General features: G+C 52.6%; 7 protein-coding genes across 7 annotated transcripts; 4 read left to right on the top strand and 3 right to left on the bottom strand.

The window, feature by feature from the left end:
- Positions 1–1422: 1422 nt before the first annotated feature.
- FA10DRAFT_270197 (hypothetical protein) lies at positions 1423–4346 on the bottom strand. The gene is made up of 2 exons (XM_025523037.1): positions 3032–4346; positions 1423–2959 (listed from the first exon to the last, which is right to left on the bottom strand). The coding sequence occupies exons 1-2, from the start codon at positions 4171–4173 to the stop codon at positions 1855–1857; spliced, it is 2247 nt and encodes a 748-aa protein (XP_025373679.1). The 5' UTR covers positions 4174–4346; the 3' UTR covers positions 1423–1854.
- Positions 4347–4830: 484 nt separating this feature from the next.
- FA10DRAFT_282258 (hypothetical protein) lies at positions 4831–6131 on the bottom strand (the record flags this gene model as incomplete). The annotated part of the gene is made up of 6 exons (XM_025523757.1): positions 5772–6131; positions 5590–5717; positions 5422–5529; positions 5235–5354; positions 5040–5185; positions 4831–4930 (listed from the first exon to the last, which is right to left on the bottom strand). The coding sequence occupies exons 1-6, from the start codon at positions 6037–6039 to the stop codon at positions 4831–4833; spliced, it is 870 nt and encodes a 289-aa protein (XP_025373678.1). The 5' UTR covers positions 6040–6131.
- A 636-nt stretch (positions 6132–6767) lies between these two features.
- FA10DRAFT_263337 (hypothetical protein) lies at positions 6768–7516 on the top strand (the record flags this gene model as incomplete). The annotated part of the gene is made up of 4 exons (XM_025520196.1): positions 6768–6805; positions 6853–7177; positions 7212–7369; positions 7399–7516. The coding sequence occupies 4 exons, from the start codon at positions 6768–6770 to the stop codon at positions 7514–7516; spliced, it is 639 nt and encodes a 212-aa protein (XP_025373677.1).
- A 1381-nt stretch (positions 7517–8897) lies between these two features.
- On the top strand, positions 8898–9329 carry FA10DRAFT_289686 (hypothetical protein; the record flags this gene model as incomplete). The annotated part of the gene is made up of 1 exon (XM_025524321.1): positions 8898–9329. One exon carries the CDS (start codon positions 8898–8900, stop codon positions 9327–9329), a length of 432 nt encoding a protein of 143 aa, XP_025373676.1.
- A 1589-nt stretch (positions 9330–10918) lies between these two features.
- Positions 10919–12006, bottom strand: FA10DRAFT_282255 (hypothetical protein). The gene is made up of 3 exons (XM_025523756.1): positions 11934–12006; positions 11413–11881; positions 10919–11348 (listed from the first exon to the last, which is right to left on the bottom strand). Exons 1-3 carry the CDS (start codon positions 11990–11992, stop codon positions 11187–11189), a joined length of 690 nt encoding a protein of 229 aa, XP_025373675.1. The 5' UTR covers positions 11993–12006; the 3' UTR covers positions 10919–11186.
- A 1355-nt stretch (positions 12007–13361) lies between these two features.
- Positions 13362–14262, top strand: FA10DRAFT_263334 (hypothetical protein; the record flags this gene model as incomplete). Its single annotated transcript, XM_025520195.1, has 2 exons — positions 13362–13611; positions 13943–14262. The coding sequence occupies 2 exons, from the start codon at positions 13362–13364 to the stop codon at positions 14260–14262; spliced, it is 570 nt and encodes a 189-aa protein (XP_025373674.1).
- A 2295-nt stretch (positions 14263–16557) lies between these two features.
- FA10DRAFT_270192 (hypothetical protein) lies at positions 16558–16850 on the top strand (the record flags this gene model as incomplete). Its single annotated transcript, XM_025523036.1, has 1 exon — positions 16558–16850. A coding segment is annotated over exon 1 (162 nt), but the record flags the coding sequence as incomplete, so codon positions are not given.
- Positions 16851–19126: the final 2276 nt, after the last annotated feature.

The raw sequence follows: 19126 nt of genomic DNA, 5'->3' as shown, positions 1-19126 counted from the left end.
TTGATTGATGTGTCATGGTTGTTTCGCGAAAGGTGGGCGGACCACGTCCAGAGTTAGGGAAGGGAGAGAAGGGGGGGAGGGGGGGGGGGGGGGGGGGGTTGTTAATTGGGGACCTGGGGACGTGGTCGCCGGCGGCGCTCTAGATGACTCAGAATTGAATTAGCGTGCCCAAAGAACGACTCAAGAATCGACGTTGATTAGGTCACGTGAGCATCCCTCACAAAGAGAATGCCTTGACTCAGTCTGCTCGTTGCCCACGTCCGTGATAGGAGCAGGCGCGAAGCCGAGGCGACCCTCATCTTTCGGCCGAATAGCGAAGAGCCTAACACGTGTCACCCTCTCAAATTGATGCATTTCTATGGAAAGACTGTATCTCAATGAAAGTTTCTTGTGCAATTCTCCATGAACATCGCCAGGAAGGCTACTCCAAGACGCGAGAATTAAGCCACCGGATTTACCCCGCAGTTTTGGGGCAAGACAGTTGCGGTTATGTTGCGAGAGGAAAACTTATGTAACATGACAACGAGAGCTATACAGTTGACTAGGGAAGAAAAATCAAGTACGCGTATATCTTACATCCTAAGAGAGAGATATCTATTGAAAGTACCTTTCTGGTCTAGACAAGGTACGAGAAAGAAACTTCAACTTGGACAGCGGTGTTGGACGGCTGACAGGACAGAAAGAGGTGAGTTGTTTGGTGGCGAAGTCATGGCTATGATGCGAGCCTCGCAGCATGCATTTTTTTAGGGAACAATCCAAAAAAAAAATTAAGGTATTAAAGTCGTGAACCGCACGATCTAATGAAAGGTCGGGTTCGCTACACGTAGCGGACTTGCGCTGCGATTTCCTCTATGGTGCCACATACAACATCTATCTCAGAATGCTACCCGTCACTGACTGGTGCACCGAAACGCGCTCACACTTCGCGTCGCAATGGCATTCGACCACCTCTGTGACGTTTACGACTACTACACACAAGCGGAGTCACATGTCTGGTTCCGACTCGAGGCGAGGCGAATACTAAGATGCCGGCACATCGAGCTCGATCAATTTGACTTGTCGAGCAAGTAGGACAAAGTGGTGAGGACTACAGGCGTTATGATCGATCGCGAAGCAACAAGGGAGACAACCAACCGCGAAGCAACAGGCAAGGTAGAGATCACGAAAAGGTACCAAAATAAGTTATCGTGATCCATGCTTGCCCTCAGCAACGTTCTAAATGGTGTTCATAGCGCTGATCACGAGAGGTTGCACATAATAGCGAGCTCTAGGACAGCGTCCTATCTGCCAGAGCTCTCCCTTGCTTAAGCTTTAGATTGAGTTGAATTTGCATCATCGTACATTACGTGCCACAATCAACAAAGGCTCGAGGAAAGGGGAACTTGCTCTTTTTCTCTCACTCCACTTAGGCTGACGAGCTTGCCCAGTTTGTCATGAAGATGATAAGTTAGTGTCTGAGGATTTACTATCGAAGTGTCTGTGTCTACGTCACAGAACTTCACTCCATGAAAGTCTTGCGCCCGGCTGTCCGCAACGACTTCTCCGGCTTAGATGATCATTGGGCTGCCATGGCGTAGGAACGACCTTCTCTAAGCGACTGAGCATCATTCCAGCGCTTCTGAGATAAACTTGCTGATGGAAGTCATTGTGCCAGACGATAGAGAAAGCACAATAAGTAGACCATCCACAAAAATGTACCGGTAACAAAGATTGTAACAATATTCATGTGCTGACAGACCTGGCAACTGGCAGTGGACCCCTGGCAACTAACGCGATCACCTCTTCGACACTCTGAGCTAGCTATTGAGCTTCTCCGGGGGCGGCGGCGGCGATGGACAGTCATGTGGGGGCGGGTCACTCGACGGTATCTTCTTCGAAAAGCGTGCCTGGCTCAGTGACCCTCTTCCACGAATGGCGAGGAACGACGCCGAGGAGCTCGACCATTTCCCGAACGTACGGCCTGCGCCCTCGGAACAAGACGTGTGCGGTCCAGCCCAGGCGAGCACCAAAGGAGTCATCGCGGCTCAGCTTGGACTCGACCGAGGCTCGCTCTTCGGTCGTAACCCAGCCGTCTCCCACTTTGCCACGGCTTGAGGCAACCTTGGACCGCAGCCGGTCACCCTCGTTGCTGGCTAGCGACTCGAGCATCTCCGAGTACTCGTTTGCCGCCCGCTGAGAGAAGCTGAGCGACTGCGACTGCGACTGTGACTGGGCGTGCGTTGTGGCCCACTTGTCGAGCTGATTGGCCAGGACGAGCATCTCCTTGACAGGTTTGGCCACCCCTAGCAGCACCTCGTTCCCGTGGCCTTGCCTTGCCTGGCTGGTTCCCTCGAACAGATGCAAGGTCAGACCTGCGCCCACGACACCGGCGCTTCTCCGCGTCTCGTATGGCCTTGTAAGGGAGCGGATCAGACCGGACAGCAAGGCCTCCTCACGCGCTGCCAACATGGCGGACGTGGAGGTAGCTTGGCCCTCCTCGAGCGGGTTGCTGAGATTGAAGGTGGGACCGCCCGCACCTATGCCGCCTCCGTAGCTCTGCGGTGTCTGCGCCATGCGCTTCGGGTGCATCGAAGAGTTGCGAGACTGGTGGATCCGAGGCTGAGACATGAGCACATCAGACTCGAGTCGAGAGACAATCTTGTCGAGGTGGTAGTCGCAGCTTGCGCCCAGCTCTGAAGCCGTCGTCGAGATAGTCTCCAGGGTGACGGCATGCATCGCTGACGAGAGCGAGTTGGCGCTTGTCTCCCGCTCTCCGATGGTGAAGGACGCGACATTCGGCAAAGGCGGTAGTGTGGTCGAGTCCCCGAGGGAGAGTGCCTCCTTCGCGTAAGCTTCGTTGGCTTTGCGACGCCGAGGCGACATGGCTTTGCCGAAGAGGGGAGTGAGAAGGTGGGCAGCCAGGGCATGGGAATAGCAGCGAGGCAGCGGAATGCCAGACTCGACGTCATGCTCGAGGCCACTACATGCTTGTCAGCCTACAGTGCAGATAGGCGGAGATCCCATACAATTCCAGGAAAAAAGAGACACTCACCAGAAGACGAATGTCTCATCTTGACACCATGTCTCGAGGTCATTGATTAGCTGGGCGCCAGCAAGAGTGTCCAATTCGACCAACGTAGAAGTGCCGCACTGCTTGCACCCTCTTCGCCAGCCAGGTTGGGCTAGGCCTCTCTGCGACCGCCTGAGCGACGCCACTGCCACGTCCTGAATGGAGGGCGAGACGATGTCGATGGGCGCCTGAAAGGAACATCCTGGTTGCGGACAGGCGATGATAAGGGCTTTTGGCAGTCGGTCATCAGAGTGAAACACGGATGCTGGTAGCGATGACGAGCAGGTAGAAAAGGCAGAGGTGGTAGAGACTGCATCTGTGGTGTAAAAGGGAGTGCCAGTCAAGCGTTCCCAGTTCGACTCCGCCACCAGTCCCTCCTCGATGCCTGTCCCATCACGCAGCCGGCAAGTTGTGGTATCGAAGTGTGTTGCGACAAGACTCAAGGGAAAGACCCAGTCGTCCAGCGCATTCATGCGGGGACCGTTCGAGAGGCTCTCTCCTGGTTCCAATGACCAGGCCACCTGTCCGATCGTAGCAGCCCAAGCGATGCAGACATCCAATGGAGGGAGGTACGAAGCCGGCAGCTCCCGCGCCGAGCTGGTGTCCTTGTCGTCAGGCGCCGGCGCCGGCACATCGGCGAAAGCACGTTCCGTCGCCTCGGGAACGATGCGGTGTACAAAGAGCTGAAGGCGGATCACGGCTTGATAAAGGTAGGCGTGCCAGATGTGGTCCTTACGTCGCGAGACGGACAGTGGGCCCTGGCGATCGATCGACGAGTGTGGTGGCGGCGCCTCTTCTACTTCATCGTACGCCGGTGGCCCTTCGTCTGGATCAAAGTCACTCCTGTCTGCATCATCTGACGACGACCGATCACGCCCATGTTGCTGCTGCTGGTGCTTGTGGTATTTATGGGTTTGACAATCCTGGCGCGGAGACAGAATGCGGCGACGGAGCTTGGCGCAGAGGAGGAGCAGGCAGGTCAATTCTGCCAGGTCCTTGGAGCCTGGCAGGGCAGCTTCCTGCAGCAGCGCACGTCCACGCTGCGCCGGCGACTGGATCTGATGCTGGAGCGACTGCTGGGCGTGGCTGAGCTTCCGGCGAAGCGAGCTGGCGGACCTCGTCATGATATGGCGACGCCAATGCTCCTCGCATGCCTCTGTTGGTTGCTTGTTATAAGGCGAGTGCGCGCTTTGCTTTTTTCTTCTCAACCCCCTGACACTCGCCCGATGCTTGCAGAAAAGTGGTCAGGTCAAGGAAAGCCGCCATTGTAAATTGTCTGCGCTAATGAGGTCAAAAGTGGCGACTGACGATCGCAGCGTCTCTGCAATTGCTCTGAGAGTACGAATGAGTTTATCGTTAATTATTCTAACCCTTTGCGTTGTACTTTCTGGATCGGGCACCTAATCCCTAGAAAGGTAAAGGCAGATAGCAGATAAGATCGCTCGCGATTTTCAGACAGTAAGAATCCAAGGTTAGAGAGGCTTGTTCTTAACCTTACGAGGAACGAGAGAGACATTTCGCCGTGTGGAAAGTAGTATATATCTTAATGGACCTTAGTGGCATTTACGGATCAAGACAAGTTGTGATCTGTATCTTGAACCAATCATCGAATGATCATTGAGGTCGATATCGACCTTTTCCGACATTTCTTCTTTTGTTGAATTATTATAAGCCTCTTGCGGTGCAGATAGATGACCAGCTCGTCACGCCATCGAAAGAAAGAATCAGACGAACGACATTTGCTCTCCCCCTTTGCAATAGTGCAGATCATCTTTTCATCTCTAATCTAAAAGAGAATGCTCTCTGAGAAGAGAATGCTCAATCTGAGGCTCATCCCACAAGGACAGGCACGAGTAGAGAAGCGGTTCGGCAAAAGAGGATCTTGCAAGAATATTTTTCTTGTTTTTAACGTGTCTTTTATGCCGAGGAGAGATATTCATCATGCGCAGAGACTCTATGGGAATACCCTCGATAGTGTTTCTGAACGCACTGCAGATGATGCCACAACAGGAGATCCCGAGAAGGCCAGAATGGACGTGGGAGCTGGAATCGCGAAGAGTCAAATCTCTTGCCGTGGTATTCAAAAAGCGACCTGTCGGGGCTGTAGAAGACGTGAACGACCCACTCTTGATCGCCCTGTGGACAGATCAGCGATGAGGACAAAGCTGGAGAAGTACATACTCACCCTCGGATAGATGCTGATCTCGTATCGGTCGAAGCACTTATGAATTCCGTCCTCAAGAAGGAGACCCATCCATGTTTCGAACAGCCACTCATCCTCGTAGCCCAGCAGCTCTGCATAAATCTTTGCAAGAATCGCGAGGGTGTTTCTCAGATTTCCACGAGGAGACATCACAGTGGACAAAACTCACATCGGGACGGCTGAAAGGTACGATGTGCGAGCCCGTGCACAGGTTGTAAGGCTTCTCGGTAATGAGACAGCGTCCGTCCCGTGCGATAACGCCGATTCTGAGGGATTGCTATGAGAGGTAACGGACACATGAATTTGCAAGTACATGCATATGCCTCCTTGCTCTCACCTGATTTGCAGAAGACCTCTTTGAGTCACTCATTGTGCTTCTCGAGCCCACGCTGCGCTCTCCAACCACTCTTCCTCTTTGCTTTCCGATGGGGCCTCGTCGCAAGGTGCATGGTTGCATCGGACTATCTGAGGTGACATTGTCGTCAGCGGATGGCGTCCGATTAATGACTCTCCGCTCACCTCCCCTGCGAAAAAAGTAGCGTCCGGACGTTACGTCTTGGTTAAGGTCGAGAGCATCTCTTTCGCCAAATGCACAGACAAAGCCATCCTCTTCCACACAAGCTCGAATGCAGTAGACGACGAAATCCCAATTTAAATCGCCACTGGAGGCGAGCGAGCCTGTGGGAATGGTGCATAGACGATTCTGATCGCAGTCATAGACGATTATGGCCCCCTCGTGGCGCCAAAATTGGGCAGAAAGAGGATACGCTTTACGTGCATTTGACATCGATGAGCGGGAGCAATCAAGGTCAGCGATCGGATGGCCGCGTTTGACGTCGGCAATTCGGAAGTGCTTTTTATGTGTTTTGAGACAGAAATGAGGAGTCCTCATCGAGATCGTCTCCGCCCTATACCGACCTGCCAGACGCACGTGACTTCTGATAGAAATCTATTTACCGGTACACACCGGTACCGTCCCCCTCGACCCCTCGCACGCTTTTGGCACGTGTTTTTCTATTACTCAGCATTCCACTACGCCATCCTCAACAGCATGATTTTAGGGGGCATTACAAAAGCCCTGGGCAGGCCATGACAGCCTTAAAAGAACGAGAAAAAAAGCAAAGTGGTGGTGTAGATTTCCTACGACCGGATTTCGCTGTTACGGCGTGAAATAGGTGAAATTGGGGCACTTTTGCGCTCGACGCACACTCTTTCTGGTGGTGTCGCCCGTCTTGCGACAAAATAGCACTGGTCGAGTAAGTTTCGAAACGACGGTTACGATGAACATTACTTCAACTTCCTTCTGATCTTTACTTTATTTTTTTGTCTTTTCTTGTCTATTCGATCCTCTTTCTACAGAGCTTCTGCAAGCGACACCTTCGCCCAGTGGATTGCTAAGAGCAAGATGAAAAGCATGATTGCGCTTTCGGATAGCAAGATATGATGCTCTCGAAACATACAAACCCCAACCCTAACCCTACGCGCAATCTGGACATGAGGTCGCATGTGACCAACATGACCCAGAAACTGCTTATCGACAAGTTCCTCGCCACGTTACCAACGCCCATTTACAGTACAGTCAATTTGTCTTACAACTCAGCTTTGACCCACCTGCGACACTCGAGCCTGTCCTTCAGCTGGCCATCAAGTACGACGCGAAGCATAAGGAAGTGAGCAAGCGAGGCGACGGTCCACCGGACAACAATCGTCGTCCGGAGCAACGTCCAACAAGGGTCTACCCTGGGGATCGACCTCACTATTACCTATGCGGGGTGCGGCCTGCGCCCAGGCCTGCAAATTATGCCACGGTGGCCAGGGCGTCCTCGGCGCCCCTGCCGCCTGAAGGCCAAGCCGGCCGAAGGCATGCCGGCCAATGCCAAGTGTTTCAACTGTGGTCGCACGGGTCACTATGCCCGCGACTGCAAGTAGCCTCTGCGAGACAAGGCCACGTCCCGTTAGGGCGTGCCCATCAGCAACAACACCCGCCTCAACGCCCTGTGGTACCAGCCGACTGACAATCGCGTCAAAAATCGGATGCCCGTCATTGAGATCGAACTTTTGGGCGTCAAGGCGAGGGCGCTTGTTGACACCGGTGCCGGCTGCGGGACATGGGAGAGGTCTCGTTCGAATCTGCGTTTGTGACCAGCGCAGAGCCTGACAAGCGCTTCAACGCCTTGGCCAGGCTTGGTGGTGGGACCGCAGTCTCGTTCGAGGCCTATCTCATCACATTCAGTGATCTTGCCGATTGGTTCGACGTGATTTGAGCATGGATCTACTTCGAGCAGCAAAGGCCAACTTTGACTGGGAGGCAAACACGCTTACGCTCCTCGGTTAGAAGCTGCCCTTGCTGACGACCCACCAGTTGTGGGGAACGTCGGGTGAACGTCGCCCCAAGGGATTTGTGGGTAATGTCGCCCGCTCCACGGCAAGTTAATCACCATGCTCGGCAAGCCCATTCCCTTTCAGTAGCTATGCCTTGCTCCCCCTCCTCACCTCCCCTTCAAGGATGCACGGTGGTGTCTATAACTCTTTGTTCAAACTCTCAGGACCGTTGCAATTGAAGATCATTTCTCCTTCTTCCGTCTAGTGCTTTGCTTTCATGTCGGCAAAGTTGCAATCTCTTGAGCCTTGGAAGTTCGTTCCCTTTCAGCGTCGTCCGCTGTCGATGTTTCTCCTCGCCAACGTCGTCACCACATGTCAAGAGCCTCTCCATGACCGCCAGTACGCCTTTTAGTGACCCTTACCCTGTGCGTCATGCGAATCTTACAGCCACCACAGAGCTGAGAATGAGACGGGCGGGAAGCTCAATCGGCCAATGAAGGTGTGATCTGAATCTGCGTGGCGGGAATACCAATTCGGGCGTCGTGGAACCACGTGGCGATCGGGCCCAGAAACCGACAAGCTGTCATCAGGCGTGGGATGGGCGAGCGGTCATACCGTCGAAAGTTCAACTCCACTTGCTAACCAAAGTTGAGTTTGACGCCGACGCCACTTCTCGACTCGAAAATAAGTATAAGAGATGCTGGAACCAACGATGCTGGTGCCGCCTCTGGTGAGCAAGCGGTGCAACCTTGACAAGGGCGAGGGCAGTTCGTCGAGCGTGCTCGACGCCGACGAGCGGCGGCGGGAGCACACGCGCATGGCCCAGCGACGGTATCGGATGCGCAAGCGGCAGGAGACCGACGCTGAGCGCGATCGCCTCGATGAGGATACGACGCCGCGCTGGTTTGCGCCCGACCCAGAGGCCTTTCTCGACGCGCGCAAGCACCCCCCTCCCCCCCGTGTCAGCCTGTCGGACGCCGTAGCGTCGGGCGTGCTGAACAACACGCAAATCTTCACCACGTCCGAGTCCATGTGGGCCGCATACTAAATGGTCGACTGGATTGCGTCGGCCAAGTCATCTCCATACGGTCAAGGCACGTCAGAAACGGCATCACAAACAGCCCTGCGCGACCTTATCCAGTCGAGCAGCCAAGGGGGCCGCGCCACGCTCACGACCACCCACCTGGACTTCTCCCGCGCCTACTTCGGCAACGCCGTCGCGCTGTCCTTTCCACACGTCGACATCTCCAATGCAAGGCACCCAGCCGCATCAAGCAAATTTGGCACGAGCGCACGCAGAAGAGCCGGCGTGTGCCCGAGAACATGCACCCCGTCGACGAGCAGCTCACCGTCGTCCACTCGGTCGCCCTCGACATCCTTCCCTGGCCCGCGGTGCGCAGCCGCGTGCTTCGAGCGATCAAGGCCAAGCTGCTGGGCCACGACAACATCAAGATCGACATTATGTTCGGCACCGACGCAGAGCGCATCGTCATTTCGCCCTTTCGCATCCACAATGCGCCCACCGATGACGCCTTTCGCCTCGACGACGACGCTTCCTTTGAGGCCACGATGGTTCCCGGCAATTGGGAGTGCTCAAAGACATGGCTCGAAAAGTACTGGTTCATCGTCGACGAGAGCATCGTGCAGCGGACCGACTACTGGTGGGAGAAGCAGGGCCTGGCCCCGGTCATCACCTTTGGCAACCCGGTCTGGCCCGGCTCTCACGCCCTTTTTTCCTTTCGGTCGAATTCATGAGGGTCGGTGGGGTGCTTTCCTGGGAGTATGTGCTCTTTGCAACACAATCGGTCGTCGAAGAGGGAGGGCCATTGCTTCTGTCTCTGCGGATGGCCCCGGCCTTACCAGCGTACCGGCGCCTGGAAAAGTACCGATTCGTTCGATATGATGCGCCGACGCTCCCGCCGAACCTTAGTCGAGGTCCTCGCTTTCACTACAAGCGACGAGGGCCTGATTCTGCCAGCCGTAGTTCCGATACGATGAGCCATTCGTCGCGCAGCTCCACAAATCAAAATCACTTTCGATTCCTGCTCGGCGTTCGGGATGGCTATTGCATCGTTTCGGAAAGCGCAAAGGCTGTCGCATGTCACATTCTACCGGTCAGCCGACCGGAATACTACGAAGAAGTTCTGGGTTTCGACCCAGGATATCTTTACAACGTCAGTTATGGTATCTTCCTGACACGCGATCTTCATCACGCTTTTGATAGGGGAGAATGGAGTCTGTATCCTAAGCCAGGCGACCCGACGACGTTGGTTGTCCACGTCTTTTACTGTGAAGACCCTGCGGACGAAAGCAGAGATTTCCACGGAAAGGAGATTCCGTGCTCTAGATTCCGATTTCGGAGCGTTCGGGAGCTACCAAATAGGCAACTGCTCGCTTTTCACTATCGGCAATGCCTTATTGAGCATACAAGACTTACCTCTTCTTTTGAATAATGTGAGAGGTACTTCGTTCAACGGTATTTGATCATCTCTTCTCGCTGTTCCTCGCTGCACCGCGCCCATTTTGTTGGCTGTCTGCAACGTCTTCGGTGAATAGTGTGCCCACCAATCTCATAATCTCCTTTGTGTGCTGACAATACCTCCTTCAGCGTTAGGGAAGTAGAGTTACCGGCGTTTTGGTCATTGCATCGGTCGGTTCACGGTATCGAAAAGCAAAACAGAGAATCATCTTTTCACACATATTGAGAATCTTCCTGGAAGAGCTCGTAACTTCAAAGTGTCACATCAATGTATGTGATTTCGTCGCTGCCTTGTCACAAGCTCCAGCGCGCCTGGCATGTCTGCCAGTCGGCCACGCATCACAAAATCAACGCCGAGGTCGAAGAATGAACACTCCCTTGCCGTCGAGGGCGTCTTTCTCAACATCGGCCCCTAGCACAACTCCCACCTGACTTGCAATGTTTACAACTACGGCGGTACAACGACACGCAATCTAAGTGGATAGGAGCAGTTTGATTTCTCTGCTATCGTTCCCACCGAGTGGATCAGCAAGACGGTCTGCACGTCTTCAGCCGTATTAGCCTTAGCCTTGACGAGACGCCAGATGAGCGCCTTGAATGGTATTGCAGATTCTCCGAATTGTTCGAGCATAATGGTGGTTACCTTGACCCGGGAAGGCAGTTTTTCTTCCTCCTGATCGTTCTCGGCGGAATCTCCGACAGGATTGACACTCTCGCTTCCACCTAAAGATCGAGCCTAGCGTCTCGAACGATCTTGATCGCCTGCTCGCGCAAAATCCGCTGACTCCTCCACTCGTCTCAATTGCGTTGAGTTGGGAGACTACTCAAGAAGCCGAGAACAAGAAAGTCAGACTGAAGCATCGCAATCGCTGGTCCTATATTAACGTCCTTGACTGTTGCGATGAGGTTTTCGATCGATGTGAGCATTTTCATGGGTCTTTTTATGGTGATCGAGCGCGCCAAATCGATAGTTTGACGACACTTTGCCGATGATATTAAGCGCAGGGCGGGAGGACCAGTGTAATGTGTCCATGAGGTTCTCTAAAGAGTTCTCTAAAGATTGGCTTCGTAGCAACTTCGCCAACACAGCATTAATCTAAATGAAGAGAAGACTCATAACATAAGTGTGTATCTCAGCCGTGAATCGGGAAAGATTGCCGTATTCGCTCTAGCATATCCTCGACCTTGGGACGATATGTATGACTGATCCAAAGCACGATTTGTGCGAGGATGATCTGAAGCTGAAGAAGCCCCCACTTATCTGTCGTTTGCCCGAGCCAAAGCTGCACGAGATGCTAAGAGAATGGAACGTGTTAGGTGAACAGAGCCGATTGAAGCAGGAATTCTGCCGATACTCACAATGCCACAATGATTGGCTTCCAGCCCTATTCTGAAACCGAGCAAGACCTCCCACAACGCGCCTTGGGTGCAAGCCGCGATCACAGGCAAGGGGTGCTCGAGCGTGCCGCCAACCTCTTGAAATTCTCGTTCGAGCCCTTCCAGTATCTTCAGAGCTTTTGCGACCCCGCCCGCCGCTTGATTCTCGGCAAAAAAAAGGACGCTTGAGTCAGATTTGGCCTCGAAAATGAAGCAAGGAAACGCAACATCGGGAATGCTGAGGGACGGCCACGGATGAAGGCCCTTACGAAGTCGAATTGCTTCGAGAAATTCTTCGCTCATGGGCAAAATTTTGTGTATCTGCTCCGATGTAGCATTGTTTGTTGGGTCACTCGGCTTGAGACCTATGGCAATATCTGGCTTAGGCGTAGAAAGCGGTGCACCATCGGCTGAGAATAGATCGACAGGCTCGTTCCAGTCTTCATCCTCACTGGTATGCTTTTCAGATCATGCGCTCAGCGGCCGTTCCTCCAGCAACTCACCAAACTCCGACTTCTGGCATTGTTGTTAGCGGAAGAAGCGCTCGTCGGGCAAAGTGCATCCAGCTAGACTCTGTTCTGCCTTGAAATCGCCTGACTCCTTCATGCAATGAAAGTGCGGCATCCAATGCGCCCTGACAATCGACTTTGAAGACTGCACCCTCAGGTAGTATGGCTTGCAGCGGGATTCTTCTTGAGGCAGATCCCAGGCTTGCGACCTTCATTCGTGTATCATCAGAAGGCTGATTCTGTTTTCGCGGTCCCCAAATATCCACTTACATCCGATGCTTTAATGATTTGTTCGAAGTCATTTATGGTTAACATTGTCGCAAGCGCCTCAATGTAGTCAGGCCAATCAGATCGATCGAGCTCATTGATATATATGCGGGCGCGCTTGAGATTCTTGATCCTGTAGGTTCTGCTGGCAGCTTTGCTCCGGCTGGATGATGTGCTGCTCATTGTTGATAGGTGGGATTGTTCGTGTGATACCAATGATTGGAAGGATTCTTGTCGTTTCCTGTGTTATTTCACGTGTCTAATAGTGAAAACCGCCTGATGATCACGTGGCGTCGCGGTCCCGCACACTTCGTCAACATTATGAGGTTCTGCAGCTTAGGAAATAATAAGGATCCAACTCTGACGCTCTTTTGAGTTTATAACGGCAACGCAGGGCTCCTTTTTCTCATCTGATCAAATTTGCTGCCGACACCCCCTTCCTCTGCTCTATCACTATCGCCGATCGCCTCGCTCCTCGCTCCTCGAGTACGCCTCTAAGCCGGGAGACACGGCGACTCCTCATCAATCTCTGCGCGCCGTGCCGAGAAAGAGTGCGAGGCCCAGTCCAGGCTTTGGAGGGACGACCCCTCGCAGTGTCCGGTTCGAGGGACAAGACGCTGCGCGTGTGGAACATCAAGACTGGCCAGCTCGTCCACTTGCTCTTGGGTCACCTCCACGCGGTTCGCTGCTTGGCTTCAGCTAGCGACAAGATTGTTAGCGGCAGCTACGATTCGACATGCCACATTTGGGACGACGAAACAGACGAATACCTTCGCGTGCTGTCAAGGCACAACGACCAAATTCTTGCCATCGCTTTCGACAATATTCATGTCGCCACAGGTAGCCTAGACTTAACAGTCCGCTTGTGCAATGCGGCGGATGGGCGAGACCCCTCTCCTCAAAAGCTCACGTCTCGAAAGCTGGAGTGTTTATGAGGCAGAAGGCCCTCTGAAAGACTTTTACGGGAGCAGTTTATTCTTGCCAAATGGCGACGAGAGCCAACAAAGGCGCAGGAGCTGGCGTGCCTCGCGAATCACGTTCCTCCCGGCTCTATCAGGAGGCCAAAGGCCATCGCGCCACGCTCAAGGACCGGCTTAAGAATCAAGCTCCAAAAACATGAGCCATCTGTCGTCATCTCCCGAAGTAGACTCCGCAATGCATGAGCTTCGCAACGTGTACCTGAAATTGCTCTTTTCGTGCTCCTTCACCGGCCGTGCAAAGGGCGCGGACTCGAGCCTGTGGGCCGTAACGACCTACGAGCTCATCGCCATTTGTCGAGCGCGCATCTTCGAGCTCGGCAAGCAATTTCGAGGCCTAAATGACGAAGCAAGGACAGGTGAAGGTAGCAAGGAAGAGCGAAAGAAGCAGGCAAAAGTGCAAAGCCAGGACGCTTTGGCCCTCCAGCGTCAGTGCGCGGCCTTTCGCGAATTCCTTGACCGGGAAGAGGAATGATGGAGAGACTTAGCGGGCCGCGAAGCCCATTTCTTTAATGTGCAAAAGGCAAAGCTTCGCCTCATAGCCCTCGGCATCCCATGCGAGCCCGATAATTCGGCGAGCGGCGACGCTGGAAAAGTGCAGTCAGTAGCGACGTCTGCATTGGCAACTGGCATGCATTGAATCACGCTTGCTGCAAGAGACGATCCGAAGCTCGTTGAAGCAGCCCAGATCCCCGCAAAAGAGGCTCGTCTGACTGAAATGATTCACAAAGCTTTAATTTCGTGCGGCGATTTGGCAAGATATCGCGAGCTCTATCGAGACGACCGCAAGAACCCTGACGAGAAGCCCATGGCTGCTGGACGGCATGCGCCAGCTCGGGTGGGAGGCGTCGGCGGCGGACGGAGAGGCTCTGCTGGTCGAGATTAGCGCGGTGGAGCGAATTCAACCCGGTCGAGTCGAAAATCCTCGCCCAGGCCTCGCGACCAATGAGCAAGCCCGCTTGTTGCTTCCCGACAGTGGCAGCCATTCCAACCAGCTGGCTGTCTTAGCTTTGCACAAGGACGATCTTCTCTCATCGATCAACTACTACTACCGCGCCCTTTGTGTCATATATTCTTGATAGCTGAGCTGCTTCTTCCAAATTTACTCCTGGCCATATCGATGGCCTCTTGTCACTATTGGCGAATCGTGCGCTGCAAGCCGATTCCATCGTTAGAGACATTGTGACTGCCATTGCCTCGCACTACAAGACAAGGCTCTGGAGAACACCAAAAGGCTCTTGAAATCCGCCTTAGGTCCAAAGACGCAGACACTACTCGCCTCATTGCTCAATTGAACAATGAGACTTCTGCAGCCGACGCAGAACACTAAATCCTTGTCATTGTCTTGGCTACGATCCTTGTCGTTGCCGAGGTGGGCGCGTTCAAAACACGCAAAGCCCTCGAAAGCCAGAATGGCATCCTCCCAGCACAGCAGACGAGGGAGGAAGCGCAAGCATTGCTAGAGACATTACGGCCGTTTTCCGGCGGACCCTGCCAGCGCTGAGGATCGTAAGACAAAAGGCTCAAGAGTCACCTTTGATCACATTCACCGAAGCGTAAACCAAGCTGTCAATTGCAGTCAGAATACGCCGAGGGAGACCATTCATTCCCACAACGACGTAGAGCACGATGACTGACGAAGATGAGTCGAGAGCCCGATAGATAATTGATGCTGGGGTCCCTCAATTTATTTGCCGTTTACAGCCTCGAGCTTTCAACCTATAAGCCTTGTGGAACCATGACGCAGAAGTAAGTCAAGGTCTTTAACATTTGTGGCGCAATGCGGACCGCAATTCGCTTGATAAGCTTGGGATTGCCCGCATGCATTATGGGCTAAATAAGATCAAAAGCAACAATGGCAATCTCATTGCGTGTTCCTCTATTCTCTATGTGGCTCTACTTGCGGTCCATATGTGTGTCTTCGCTCACTTCGTCAGCGAATGCGCTGGATTCTAAGATCTTCGATTGATTGATCTTCCCTTTCCACCTCCAGCGTCTGTTCCAGCCAATCTTTTCTGGTCCTGTCGGAAAGAGGCGTGAACTGCAGCCTGATGCTATCCTTGTCATCATGTCTGACCAATGTGCAAGCCAGATCAGGAAGCTCGGCGAAGACATCCAGCCAAACATTTGAAATCTTTCTCTCCAGTCCCTGGCCTTGCATCGATGTATTCACCCCAATTTGAAGGCCTACGCTGGGCTCAGCAGGGCCAAAGGCATGCTCGTTGAAAGAGGCCAGAACAGACTCAAAGCCAAAGATTGTGCGCTCAAAGACTTGCCGTTCATGACTGGCCGTATCGAACGCTCGCCAGGGTGACAGCTTTGACCCCATGTCTGAATATTTTGTCCGCTTTCGTCGAGGGTCGGCTTGTGGCTTTCGTCAGAAGCTTCGGATTGATAATGGTGTTGAACTCATGTACGGCTGGACCCATCTAATTGCGATTTTACGACAAGCACTGAGCACGACATACGAACTCTGCTGTGTGCAGAAGCTAGACGAAAGGCGATATCATTTGAGATAACCTCGTGGTAGGTGCGCGCTGGCAGTCGCCAACAAGAGTCGACCCCGTGGCTCATTAATGCATGCTCGACTTTGAAGTGAAGGACATTCATTATACCAGCTTGCAGGTTACTGCCATGGCACGTCCACCATCCTCTCAATGCGGCAACTCTCAACACCCCTGACAGTTCGATTTCTCCGACAGCAACGAAGAAGATCACAGGAGATTGATTTCAAGTCAAGGGAAAGCCTGAGCACTTCTCTCGACTGAGCAATTCAGGGATGGGGCAACATTCAGACTGGCTCGCAGGCCGGCCCAAAGACGCTCTTCTCTTTAAAAAAAAGTTTCGGGAGCAAAGATGGACCCGAACTCCCGGAGAGTTTAGGGGGTGTTGGGTTTGTGCTTCAAGCTCTTACATGGTTTTGACGTCTGTCGTTGGCTGACAGAAGATGAAGAGATGAAAGTAATCGTTGGAGAGGTACTAAGACGAGTGCGCCCTCTGCCCACGTGACGACGCGGGTTTGAAGCGTCATCGTGTTCTCTCAGAGAATGAATAAACACATCGTCTCGCTTTTGCGCCACTTGGGACCGACAAGCGGTGCCGATGGCGACATGGGATTCAGTAGTTGCCTTATGAAATGCAAGGAAAGATAAGGCCCATGTTCCTATGTTGTCCTTGGATTTGTATTGCCAAGCAGCTGCATGCTAACACTGAAGTTTGTAGTTTGACAAGGGGGTATTAGGAATTTGTCAGATACGCTCTCCAAGCGAAATTCTTTTTCATCAATTTATGAGAGGTGTTGGCATGGTAGTCTACTTAAATCTGACGAATATATTCTCCACCTACGAAGAAGGCCGAAGCAGTTGCGCTACAAGTGTGCGCCGCCGGCATGATTGCCTTTGTGCTTATACTTATGCAGGCTTCAGCCGGCCATCTTTCAGTACATCTCAAAGACGCAAGTGAGTGGACACAGCATGCAGTCACCACGTCAGTGCATGTCATGCCAATAGCACTAGTTGATCTACATGGGATCATTCCCACATCAAGTATCTACTTGCCGCACCATTGCGACACACAACAGGAGAGGCGCTCAGGCGGTGGATCGACCCCTTGATACGTACGCACGACTGTGGTAAACCCTATCGAGGTTTGTCTTGAGAATGCGAAGAATGACGTTGTGATGAAGACGTGAAGCACAGCGAAGGGAGCATCTCTCGCAAAGCTTGCAAAGCCTATGATCCCTTCTCTGTCTCCTTTTTGGATGAAGCGAGCGATCGGCTGAATTCTTGATCTTTCCTAAGACTTAGGCATCCCAATGACGGTATGGAAACTAATGACAGCCACTAAAGTGAGATGCCCGATCTTCTTACCAGCACGTGCCACGCTCTTGAAGTGGCCTCTTGCTTCGATAGACCATTTCCCTGTAAGAAGCAAATTGCGCTAAATCACTCCTAAGTCTTTGTAAACGAGCCATCGACTTATCAAAGTGCAAACGAAAAAGCTTAGGTCACTCGAAGAAAGTATTGGTGACCGAGGCGCAGCAAGTCCTGACGAAATTATTATTTGGGAGAGAATTGCCTGTGTACATGCCAGTTGAAGTAGCGTGCCGTGAACCACGCCGCTTGCTGCATTGCTAGTCACTGAGTATCTTGTTCGGCACGACGACACGGACATTCGAGAAGCGATTGCGAGTCCAGACGACTTACCAAAGCCCCGTACCTCAGCATCTGCGTTCTCGGGCTGCGCCAATTGAATCCGACTTCGACCAGTTTCGTCCAGCTTCGTGGCATGCATAAGAACAAACGAATTATTATATAGCCTGATGATGTCGCTACCGAGTCTCCCGCCTCCCCTCTTTGGCTCGTCTGCTCTTGCACGCCTCATTGCCGAATAGCTCGCAGATAGAGTAGTGGGCTTGCGTGCCTGCCGCTTCAAAAGACTCATTTCTTGCATCTTCGGTGGACGCAGGGAAGAAAGCAGAAATTGATCAAGTCTTCGTTTCATTGGCCATCCCCCCCGCCAAGCAGTGCACCCGAGCAGCCTCGACAGACACTCGATTTTCATCATAATCGACGTTCACCAGTGCAACGATCATGCAAGCTTACCGTCTTGCATAATTCGTGCTGTGTGTACGCGCTCCCTACACACACTGTGTCCATAGCTTGCCCTGTACCAGTGTAAATGACATCGAGTTTGCCATTCACGGAGGGCAAGGAGAGCATAGACCATCTGGAAACACTTGTGCAGCTCCGGTCCACTTTCACCCCGACAATTTTGCTTAGCGATACGCAATGCTCATCCTAGACAAGAAAATTTTATGATTGGCTTCATTGAAACAGAGCAGGCGGTCCAGCCCTTCATCCTCTAGACTCTGTCACATTTGTCCACAGCTGCTGAACCTACTGGCATTTGAAAGATGGATGTAAAGGCTCCAGCATTCTGACTGCCGAAGGCGGTGGGGACATCTTCAGTCATGTCGTATCGGGAATGTCCCTGCGCTTTTGCCAACGAATAGACCCTTCTCCAACCAGTGTACACTGTCGAATTTGTCGACTCTGACGTCTGGAAGTTCCCGAGCGAGAGCTAGATCTCAGCGTGTCTTCAAACCATGAACTGTTTCCTACGAACAAAAATCTGCGAAACCAGAAAATCTGCGGAAAAGATGGCGAACCTATTTAATTATCTACAGCTCTCACGACGCGAAACCCAAGTCGCCATCATTTCCAAATCAGGTTTCTCTCGGGATCGCCCCGCTTCTTTGACGTCGAAATAAACAGGGAGAATCCAACAGGATATGTTTTTTTGCTGCAAGATTGTGTGAATTGGAGGTATTACTCAGTGACCGCCAAATGTTTGCTGTTTTGCTGTAGTGTGCCCCTCTTCCATTTTTTCTCCTTCGTGTAAGAAGGCCATTCCAGTCAAGATGCCCATAACGGTAGATGCAAGCATCTCCTCTCGTCGCCACTCGGGCTGGAAGCAGCCATTAGACCAGCCGTCATGAAATTTATCCGGCGTCAGCATCTGGCAATTAGGTGTTAGTCAACTACTCTTCAAGCCAAAGCTCTCGCACCTCTCCCGCTTCATTTTGACTGATCAAAGCTAGCCAGGAAGAATTTCCGAGAATTGTCATGGACATGCCTGCTCAAGTCGACGACGATCGAATCTGCTACCCGTTCGTCATTAGAAATCTAGCAGGCCTTAGATTGTACAAAATTCTGCGATAGTATAAGCTGGGTCATGCGGATGTTTCCGATTAGGCTTTCTCGAGCAATCCGCGCTCCTTCGCCTCGTGAAAAATGGATGTGGCAGATCTCCATATTCTTCTTCTGTTCCTGATCGAGCATGTCGGCGACTGCAGGCAAGCTTTCATATGAGATAGCCATATTGATCCTTTGTCAATCTATATAGTAGGTCAGCGTCAGAACATGCGCTCGGAATATCACT

Source organism: Acaromyces ingoldii, assembly GCF_003144295.1.
Source record: "Acaromyces ingoldii strain MCA 4198 unplaced genomic scaffold FA10scaffold_13, whole genome shotgun sequence".
In the NCBI taxonomy this organism is placed as follows: domain Eukaryota; kingdom Fungi; phylum Basidiomycota; class Exobasidiomycetes; order Exobasidiales; family Cryptobasidiaceae; genus Acaromyces; species Acaromyces ingoldii.
The sequence above is the reverse complement of the archived record's forward strand: the minus strand, read 5'-3'. Positions and strand labels throughout refer to the sequence as shown.

Excerpts from the sequence above, each read along its gene's own strand:
- FA10DRAFT_270197 (XM_025523037.1), bottom strand. The coding sequence starts at position 4,173 with ATGACGAGGTCCGCCAGCTCGCTTCGCCGGAAGCTCAGCCACGCCCAG. Across the intron at positions 2,960-3,031 it reads GATGAGACATTCGTCTTCTG|TGGCCTCGAGCATGACGTCG; the intron begins GTGAGTGTCTCT and ends ACAAGCATGTAG.
- FA10DRAFT_282255 (XM_025523756.1), bottom strand. The coding sequence starts at position 11,992 with ATGCACTTTGCCCGACGAGCGCTTCTTCCGCTAACAACAATGCCAGAA. Across the intron at positions 11,882-11,933 it reads ATGCCAGAAGTCGGAGTTTG|TGAGGATGAAGACTGGAACG; the intron begins GTGAGTTGCTGG and ends AAAGCATACCAG. Across the intron at positions 11,349-11,412 it reads AAGCCAATCATTGTGGCATT|CATCTCGTGCAGCTTTGGCT; the intron begins GTGAGTATCGGC and ends CCATTCTCTTAG.